The 10,479-nt window shown below is 42.3% G+C and overlaps 1 protein-coding gene across 1 annotated transcript in view; it reads left to right on the top strand.

Moving 5' to 3' along the window:
• cacna1aa (calcium channel, voltage-dependent, P/Q type, alpha 1A subunit, a) overlaps positions 1-10,479 on the top strand; it is a gene marked incomplete at its 5' end in the record, with an annotated part of 149,325 nt that overhangs the window by 76,507 nt on the left and 62,339 nt on the right. Inside the window, 3 exons of the mRNA XM_079519710.1 lie at positions 208-275; positions 3,590-3,696; positions 8,649-8,696. Of these exons, the coding sequence (XP_079375836.1) occupies positions 208-275; positions 3,590-3,696; positions 8,649-8,696 (223 nt within the window). The remainder of the gene's footprint in view (positions 1-207; positions 276-3,589; positions 3,697-8,648; positions 8,697-10,479) is intronic.

Consider the following 10,479-nt stretch of genomic DNA (forward strand, 5'->3'; position numbering starts at 1 on the left):
AACTACAATGCGCTGGGAATCTGGAATTGGCATAATGTTGACTAAATTGGGGGTAAAAAAGGAAAAACAATAATACACTGTATAAGTGTATATTCGCATCATTCTAACACACATTATTCATCGGAGTCGGTTATTGCATTGGTGTAGGTGGTGTGTACACATAGGCCTATAAACACTTGTCTGCTTCCTTTAACTTTCCGTGTTCAGACACTCTCCTGAATGTCTTCTTGGCCATCGCTGTGGACAATCTGGCCAACGCACAGGAACTGACCAAGGTACACCACCACAGTCCATCTCCGTTCCGCGCTCTCTCTCTCTCTCTCTCTCTCTCTCTCTCTCTCTCTCTCTCTCTCTCTCTCTCTCTCTCTCTCTCTCTCTCTCTCTCTCTCTCTCTCCTCTCTCTCTCTCTCTCTCTCTCTCTCTCTCTCTCTCACTCTCTCTTTCCTGTATTTTCATTACATCAGGGGAGTTGTATTATATGACATTTTTGCCGGACCCAGGGGCTGGCCAGTACGAGTCCATTCCCGACTGACCAGCCGTGTGACTGACTCCCCATTGTTGAAACACGCATGCGTATGTCCGACTCCACATTGTTGAATCACACCTGCGTGAGTTATCTGTCTGTTCCCTACATAATGCATAGTGAGACACGAATGCATCTGTATTGGAACAGGCCAAAGTGTCACAATTTGCCACATGTTGTTTTATTTAACCACTTGAACGCCAGCATTCCTATTCGGTGGGGGGGCTTCTGCCAAAAGTAGCTGATCTATAAGTTCACAACGCGTTGTTTTGTGATCTGTTGTGAGCTTGTAGATCGGCTCTTTTCTGGCAAAAACATTTGGTGTCCGTTTTTAGCATAGTAGGTATAGACTGTTTAAGTGGTTAAATGCTTGCAGGATGGATTTGGATCTTAAACAATCATGTAAGTTGCTGTTAATTGAAAAAAATGTTTTGATGTTTACCATTTCTCTTGTGTCACTTCTGTTATTTGAACCTACGTATTTCTGAACATTTGTACGGTGTGGCGCACAATGGGTTGGTCTGTATGTACCTGTACAGTATGTCCCCAAGAGGTAGACCAATCACAGCAAACTACACAGCTCAGCTGATTGCTCCACCATTCACAGTCCCTATAAAAATAGACCAATCAAAGCAAAACACACAGCTGAGCTGACTCACCTTCTACACCAATCACAGCTCACATCACGCAGCTAAGCTCATGTTAGCACATTTTCCAACATTGGTGCACAAACTGTACACCTAGTAATTTATGGATAGCTACAGATTGCTCAGCGAAGCCATGCCGTTACTACACTGTGTGTTGTTTCATTTCTCTTGCGTTTACGTCTGCTATTTGAATCGTTCTCCTCTCTAAATACATATTTAGGAGCTTAATAACTGGCAAATGTATTGGTATTTCTTTTTTTCCCTGCGTCACGTTCATGAACACTCTGGTATGTTGCGCTCTAGCTCTAGCTATAACTATACATAGTGCTTCTAGCAAGTGTCTAACTTTGTCAATGTTAGCTACAGCTAAGTAACGTTAGCTACCGTTACCTAACATAACGTACTGTCGGCTGGGGCTAACCTTAACAAGCTAACATAATTGCTGGTATTTTGTGCTCTATATGCACAATAGTGCTTCTTGCAAGTGTCTACTTTTGTAAATGTACACTAACTGCGGCTCCCCCCTTAAAACCTGCATTACTTTGCACCTATGACACTATGTGCTCCTGTTTACATGTACATTATCTAGCCAGTTAGCGATATCTGTCAGGCCAGGCCCAACGGTCACAGGGAAACATCTCAATAAAAGCCATTATGTTAAACCATGGGCAGTGTTCCTTCCTGTTTATTGGCATAGCCTAGGCTACTCAAAGTTGTCAATGGTGTAAACTCATGAAGTGCATGCAGATAGTAGCACTGTGTTAGACATAATGGTACACACATAGTTGTGTACATTAATCATAATTCACATATCCCCAATGGCATGTATCTGGGGACGGCTTAACTAGGCTTGCCTAGTCAAGCTTTTTTTCTCCCCCCTCTCTGTCACTCTGTCTCTACTGTCGCTCTCACTCTCTGTCTCTGTCATTATTTGCAATAGAGCTCAACAGTGAGTTTCCAGAAGTGAAAAGCCCATTCATATTCTGCATAGAGGATTTTGATTATTAGCCATAATGTTGTAACCATCCAAGGTACATATACCACGAGCTATGAGATTGTTATATGATGGTACTGTATATGCTCCTGTAGAGGCAACACGTTTGTATAAGATCAACCTAGTTTCAAGAAACGCATGTTTTCTTTGCGATTATCCTGGATAAGTACTACATTACCACAGTCTTAAACTGAGATATCAGATTGGAGGAGCTTGCTGTTACCCTGGAAATATTTACAGCACCTGTTAATGTCACAGCTCACCACTTACTGCTACCACTAGATCACATAGCCCGGAGGGATGGTTATACGATACCATATGTTAACACTATTATTAACAATATAAACACTATAGGCTAATAATGAAATATTCAAGAAGAAAGCTAAATTATCATTAGTTTGGAAGTGTTAGAAAGGCATGTGAAATGGTTTATGAGATGAGTAGTTCCTTCACTCTTAAAATAATTACGTACTTGTACTGTACCTTGCCCCCCGCGAAATAAAATATTTCATACTAATTATTAGAACAGGGGGGGCCCCTGTTCTAATAATTAGTATGAAATATTTTATTGTCAGACTCATCTCGTATAGTTGGTTGAATTAGTTCCAGGCTTAAAACTCATTGTATAAGGAGTTTCTAACACCTATGGAGTAAATGATAGGGGAAATTCACTTCAAGAAACAGAGCTGATCCAAAAGTAGGCAATCACTGTTGAGCACATGTCCTCGTCTTCCTCCCCCTCTCTCTCTTTTCTAGCCAAATCAGTAGCTCACTTCTTAAAGGGACACTATCATGCTGTTCCATAATCTACTGAAACTACAATAGTTAATGTACAACCGATATTGACAGAGAATAATGCATCCCACGGGTCTAGCACCAATATGGCACCCATGTGGTCTATGGCCGCCATTACATCAACCTGACACATAGTTTTCCACAGTAAAGATCACAATTTTTGCCATAACACAGCAAACAAGGACAATATGTCACGGCCACTGAAGGTAGCAGCTAAAAACCTGGAACCTGTGAGTTTTCACACCCGCATATTTTACCCCCAGTGACATCACTGGGGGTAAACCTTTCACAACTTCGGCAGCGTTTCAGACATGCAACGGAAGACTGCTCAGTTGTATGGCTGCTAATGCAACATTTATCTATCAAGACAGATTCCAACAACAAATAGAGATAATGTTGAAAATCATGATAGTGTCCCTTTAAAATCTACTTTCTATAGACCTGCTTTAATGTAACATTGTTTTTGAAATGTACTCCTGTGTTCCTTTTACTTTCTATTCTTATGTGTATTTTTTCTTGAATACATTATTTTACGTGTCTGTGTTGCTTTTTTTGTTTTGTTTTGTTTGTTTTGTTTTGTTTATGAATATGAATAATTAATAACATATTAATAATAATATCTTTCCCAAGGATGAGCAGGAGGAAGAGCAGGCAGAGAAGAAGAAGGCAGCCCTGCAGAAGGCCAAAGAGGTGGCTGAAGTCAGCCCTATCTCTGCTGCCAACCTGTCCATCGCAGCGTGAGTTTCACCCCTCTGTCATTTGTCTTCAGTGTTGAGTTCGTCTTTAAACTAGGACGAAAAATGTTTGTCGACTACCTTTCTGACAAAAAGCTAAATTAAAACTAAGCTACGGCTGACTAAGACTAAATATATTGACAAATACAAACGAGACTAAAATGTTAGGGAGGGACTAGTGGAGAGATCCCGTTTCTGTTTGTTTGCCCTCGGGTTTTGCGCTCTGAAAATAGCAGATCAAGGCCTGTCAAAAATAAACAAAAATGTGTAGATTTACATATCTTGTGATACTAGAGTCACACTAAAACATTTCAGATGACTAAAATATGACTGAAACTAAATTACATTTTATTCAAAAGACGGACTAAAACTAAATAAAAAATTGCTGTCAAAATCAACACTGTCATTGCGCTTTTACACACAATGTACAAATAATTAACACTAAGGATTTTACTGTGTAGGCCTACAGTTGCACAGTTGTTTTGGTGTTTGTTTACATGTTGACAGACACACAGATATGCATTTAAGCACATTAAAGTGACCTCTCCATGAGAACGTTAGTATAGTTTCATGGTTTCATGTTTCATAAGCAGTCGGCTGGACTCTCCATCAGTGTGCATGTACATATCCGCTCCCTCTTTTAAGAAACAGTTCAATGATGTCCAGCGACGAGCCAAACAGGACCTGGCAGTATGTGATTTGTAATCATTTATGTAATGTGTACTGTACACATTACATAAATGATGACAGTATGTGTCCGTTCAGTAAGCCTTTTATAAAAGAGAACCTCGTTTTGCAAAATTGCAAGTGTGCTGCTTATACAGTATGCAGAGGTGGAAAGCTATCTCGTGGAAACAGGTTGTGAGGATAACAGGTTTGTGGAGATTATATAGGGATGTGACTATAGCAACTGTATTTTCTCAACAAATACTTCTCCACAACCCCTCCAAGTTACTGTACCTCCCCATTTAATTTCCAGAAAAATAGAATGGCTACCTCTGTCCTTGACTACTTGGTAAACCTGTCCAGTCCTTATTCCTCTCCTTGTTGACTAAAAACGCTGTACTTGAACAGATTACAGGCCTAAAGTATAATGTTGCTCATTGTTTGTATGTCAGCAAACGTGATTATCTCTGTTTGTCTCTGTTTGGGGGGGGGGGGGGGGGGGGGGGGGGGGGGGGGGGGGGGGGGGGGGGGGGGGGGGGGGGGGGGGGGGGGGGGGGGGGGTTGCCTGGCAACATAACCAAAAGCTTCTTGACCTCCATGGCATTGTGCCAGGTGGCGAGCATCCTATCTGTTGGAGCAACATACAGAACTTGTGAATCTCGGTGCGCTAATGGATATTTCCTGTAACAGTAACTTTGCGTCAACAGGCTGAGGATTTACTGTAGCCGTTATGGATTGAGTGCCGGTTTAGCACGCTCATACAAGAGTCCTCAATGTTGAATTGACACTCTGGATGTTGCTGTAATTAGAACCGCGGTCTTTGACAAATTGATCAAGTGTAAAGTACTAATAATAATCAACATAATTTTTGATATACTGTACGTGTCATATAAATACAGTATATGACACAATGATATAATTTAAAGGAAAGATTAACAGATATGTATGTTCCAATCTGTAGATCATCCCCATCATAAAGTACTGTAGGGGATCTTTTGTTTTAAGAAAACTACTGGACTTGAGTTACAGGTGTTGATATACAAAAGTGAACACACATCATACACCTCATTTATAGGTCAAGTATTCTCTCACTCCTAGTTGGGCGGACACACACACACACACACACACACACACACACACACACACACACACACACACACACACACACACACACACACACACACACACACTATAGCACCGTTTGATCTGGTCGAGCCCTTTGTCAGTCAGGGGAGCTACAGTCTTTGATATATTTCTCTCTCACACACACACACACACTCACACTTTGAACCTTTATTTCTTTGATATTTACAATAGCCTCTGCCCTCTGTACTCTCTCATGCACGCATGCACGCATGCACTCAACCGCACGCGTGCACGCATGCACTCAAACCGCACGTGTGCACGCACGCACGCACACACGCAGAGCCAGGCCACGGTCATGTTTTAACAAAACAAAAATACACGGTCAAGTGATATCAGTTCAGAATCTATGTGCACAACAGTCACAACAATCACATTGCATTAACATTGTGATCACCTGTGTGTGTGTGTGTGTGTGTGTGTGTGTGTGTGTGTGTGTGTGTGTGTGTGTGTGTGTGTGTGTGTCGTGTGTGTGTGTGTGTGTGTGTGTGTGAGAGAGAATGAATTGATTGTGTGCACTGTGCGTGCACTTACACCTTTGTTTAGCTTGATGTTCCCTTCGGACTGCATGTACGTGCGTTGTGTTGAATGGTTATATTATACTGTATATATATATATTTATTACAAGTAGTAAATTGCTTTGTTTTATTAGAGCACATAATCTGATCTGAATGATGGAATCTCTGGTGCCGTATTTGTTGAGGTTTTCACTAGGGATGTCCCGATCAGGTTTTTTTTGCTCCCCGATCCGATTCCAATCATTGAGACATGCCGATACCGATTTTTCCCGATCCGATCTTTATATTTTTATACACTTATGCCATGTGAGAAATGTATGTCACTCTAGTCTAGTCTGTCGCCTATTATTTTTTCATGTCATATGAAAGCAGGGAATCATAGCCAAAATTATGATGGTTAAAGTGTGCATTTATATGATGTATTGGTTAATTAGATTGAGTGAATCTTGCAACTACAGCTTATGGAACTGAAGTCAAAGTTAAAACTGTTGTAGAGAAAACCCCCATTTGCATGGCTATCATTCAGAGATAGATTGTAGGCCTACTACAGGAAATTATCATATCATGCATAGTGGGGGTTGCATTCCTTTGTTTTCATCATGGGTCTATTTCACGCCTCTGTGACTGTCTTTGTTGTATGATCTTTGAGACCAAGTGTTTGACACTGCTGGAACTAGTGCCCCAGGAGGGACAAACATCAAGCATAAACATGACAGTTTTCACACAATATCATTGTTTATACTGTACATCTTTCTTTGAAGATGGAGTGCCACAATTTTTTGTATTTTCCAGTTTTTCATGTGTCTATGAGGTGACAGCACTTCATTAGACACTCGTTTTTATGTGCAATGATGTATTCCCCTTTGTATTTAGGGTTTCTTCCTGGAGGCTGACAGTCAAACGTGCCAATGAAAAAAACAGTAATATAGTGACATCACATTATCAGCCCCTCCCCTAACCCCTCCCCCTTTATCATACAACTACAGCTGTGGGTGCGGCTTAAGTTCAGGTGGATCACCACCCACCAGGCAACCAGGCATACTTAATGAACTGGTGGGGGTGCCCACATAAAAACGACATTTTAACAAATACTGTAAAAAAAAAAAAAAACTCTTCCTCCTTATATAACAATAAGACTGATGAGTTTTAGGGTGGAAAAAAATCATGGCACTCCATCTTTAAGATTTACATTAGACACACGCCTATTTAGACACACTATTTTATTGAAATAAAAAAAGAAAATCTCAGATTTATTTCTCCCGATCCCGATCATTTGGAAAATGACATGATCGGCTCCGATTTCCGATCACCCGATCCGATCGGGACATCCCTAGTTTTCACGTTATTGAAAGTGTTGAAATGTGAGCTTAAATCATATGGGGCATGGGAAAGAGGGGGAGAGAGAGAGAGAGATATTGTATTCACAGTGAGATGTGTGGAGGAAGAGAAGAAGGCTAACATCGGATCGGGGCTCTCGTTCGATCGGCAGCTCTCGGCTCGATTGGCTTTTCCTGGAGGGTTATTATGGTGGGAATAACAGGAACGACCCTGGAGGCATGTCTAGTCCTTTTATCTCGTATTTACGGCTCAGATTCGTGCTGGATGAATGTAGCGTGCATGTTTAGCGGCTCAATAGTAAATCCATGTCGCCACCCGGTTAAAATTGGTATGCTTCTAAAGACCCTTAAATAGATAGTTGTTGACATTAGCCGATTTTCGGTTCCTCCTTTTGGGGAGGGGGGTGCTCTTCTTCTACAAGCGAAATAGAATGGGACTAAACGGTGGCAGGAGCTGAACTATTGCTACTGCCCCCTGGCGGCGGATGAGTTAAGTATTGCAGTTGAAGTTGTAGAAACATGGCCAGAAATGTTCAGATTGCATGGAAGTGGAAAGTACAAAATGGATAGGAACACTAGAAACCCAACAATTGAACAGGAAATATTTTCTAGACTCGAGGGATCTGGAATGGAAGAATGAGAACCAAGCATCCATAAACATGCAGGGTGGAGAGTGATGCAAGAAAGATTAAATACAGGAGATTGCAAAAAGGCAGGACAGTGCAAAATCTGCAGCACAGTGCAGTGTGAAATGATGAGTAGAGGTGTGTGTGTGTGTGTGTGTGTGTGTGTGTGTGTGTGTGTGTGTGTGTGTGTGTGTGGTGTGTGTGTGTGTGTGTGTGTGTGTGTGTGTGTGTGTGTGTTTGCGTGCGTGCGTGTACATGTGAAGAAGCATCCATTCTAAATGCTTTATCCATTTCATGGTGGGGAATTGCCTTATATTCATGATTCAACATTGTCAAATAATTGTACATGTATATTTCTTATATTCCGCAACGTGTATGATTTTCATGATTTTCACAGTTTGGTTCGGTGCAGGTGTCTAATGCTAATACTTTGCACCGTTCTTTTCGCCTGACAAAAGTGTAATGTATCGACACAGAGGGTCCTTCAACACTATTCCTCCGTTGCCAATAAGTCGTGTTTGTGAAAGTGAAAGCGTGTTAGTGGAACGGGCTGAAGGGTGACACAGTGAGAGTTTGTCACAGTGATGGATGGATGTCATCTTGACTGGAACGCGTCCTTGTGTTGTCTCTGTGGCATCTTCACACGCCGCCTGTTTCCTCCTCAGCAACAAAGTCAGTGAGAATCACAACACTTCCGACCCCTTTCTGGACTGGTATTTATTTACTTATTTGTTTCTTCATTATGACGTCCTACTCTCTCTCTCTGTCTCTCTCCCTCGCTCTCTCTTGATTTTTGACTCCCATCCTCTCGCCCTCCTCTCCTTGAGACTGGCTTCCTTTACCCCCCCCCCCCCCCCCACCGTTATTGGCTTTCTTAGGTGCTTCCATTACACTGTAAACTCCTGTGAGTGTTAAAGTTGCTGAATTTCAACCTAAATCAATAGTGTGAAGAAGAAAAAAACACAAAAATAAATACCCTGCTGCGAATGCCGTGTATCAAAACAGCCAACCCCATTATTGTCCTTGTACATCCTCCCACTGGCGGGCGTTTTTTATACATTTTTATGCATCCGGGTAGCCATGAGTATGCAAACTCTTCTTATGCTCCCATAGCAGATATCCCAACCTTGTTGTTGTCAAGGCACAAAGGACAGACTGATCATTGAAATAGAGAAATATCCTGAGTTGTGTGGCACACAATCCCATCATTATAACCCCCACTTGAGGAATCCAGTTGCCTGGAACACAAGTTACAAATGTCCCACACGCTGTGTGTTCTCAATGGCGTTTCTCCCTACAGCGCAAGCCTTCCACGCTACACGTGGCGCTACACACTGTTCTAGTGTCTATTATGTTATCTGTTATTGTGGGGAAAGCTTCTCCGAAAATAGCCCGACCGCCATGCTCACAACTCGTCGCAACAAGCTACACCCCTTTTTTTACCACACTATTATTGATCTCCTCACGTCAGAACAACAGGATTTAGGTTGAAAATCAGCAAAGCTGTCTCTTTAACACTGTGGATTTTACTGTGCACTAACTTGGCATTGGCTTGATGTTTTTGAGTGTACTTTTTTGTTGCTTGTTTCCTCGCTGTCTCTTTGTAGCCGTGGCTGACTTGGCCCTGGAGAGACACTTAGCGAAAGTGGATTACTTTGGAAATCATTTTGGCTCTTCTTACTTCTGTAGAACTTTTGGACAGAGCAAGGGGTGGGGGGTGGATGTTGCGTTTGGGTGGGGGTAGGGGGGGGGGGGGGGAGGGGGGGGGCATTGACGACATGATGGCAGTCTGCCATTGGATTATTGGATTCTTTTTTTTTTTACTGCAGAGATACAACAAAACCTTACTGTATGCTCGGTCACAATAGTTCATTAACAGACTGTTGTGATCTCTGTGGCTCCTCCATTTTATGCTACTTTAGCAGAGATTCTGGGGCGCCATTTGGGGTCTTCTTCTGTAGTAAGTACCTTAAGAGGGTTTATTCTCCCCCCCCCTTTTCCCCCCTTTTTTGGTTTTGGATTTGACCTTCTGTAGATGAAAATCCTGAGCTTCCCTCATCTTTGTGTTCACACTTTGCGTGTGGGTGTTCCCAAAGTTTGCAGGGCCATCACTCCCAATGTTCACTTTGGGAAACGTTGCTTTTTTAGCCAATCAACCCCCCCGTGCTGTGTTGAGCTGCTCTTGTACAACGCAGGCCCAGCCAGGTGACCCTGTACATGTGTTTGTGTGGTTTGTGTGTCTTGTGTATCGGCCCCCAGCATTCACTCATCGTGATTCTCTGAGTGTTGGATGTCTCGTCCTAGTGTTTCAACGCAATACCCCATCGCGCCGCAAAATTCAGAGTCCATTTTTTACTCTCTCATAATGAAATTGGCACACAGGATTTGCGGTGTGTTGGTGTTATACGTCCTTCGAAAACAGATTTTCTGACACTCAACCTGTTTCTCTCTCTGTCTCTCTGTTTCTCTCTCCATCTCTCTCTCTCTCTCTCTCTC

Source organism: Electrona antarctica (genome assembly GCF_951216825.1).
Source record: "Electrona antarctica genome assembly, chromosome: 14".
In the NCBI taxonomy this organism is placed as follows: Eukaryota; Metazoa; Chordata; class Actinopteri; order Myctophiformes; family Myctophidae; genus Electrona; species Electrona antarctica.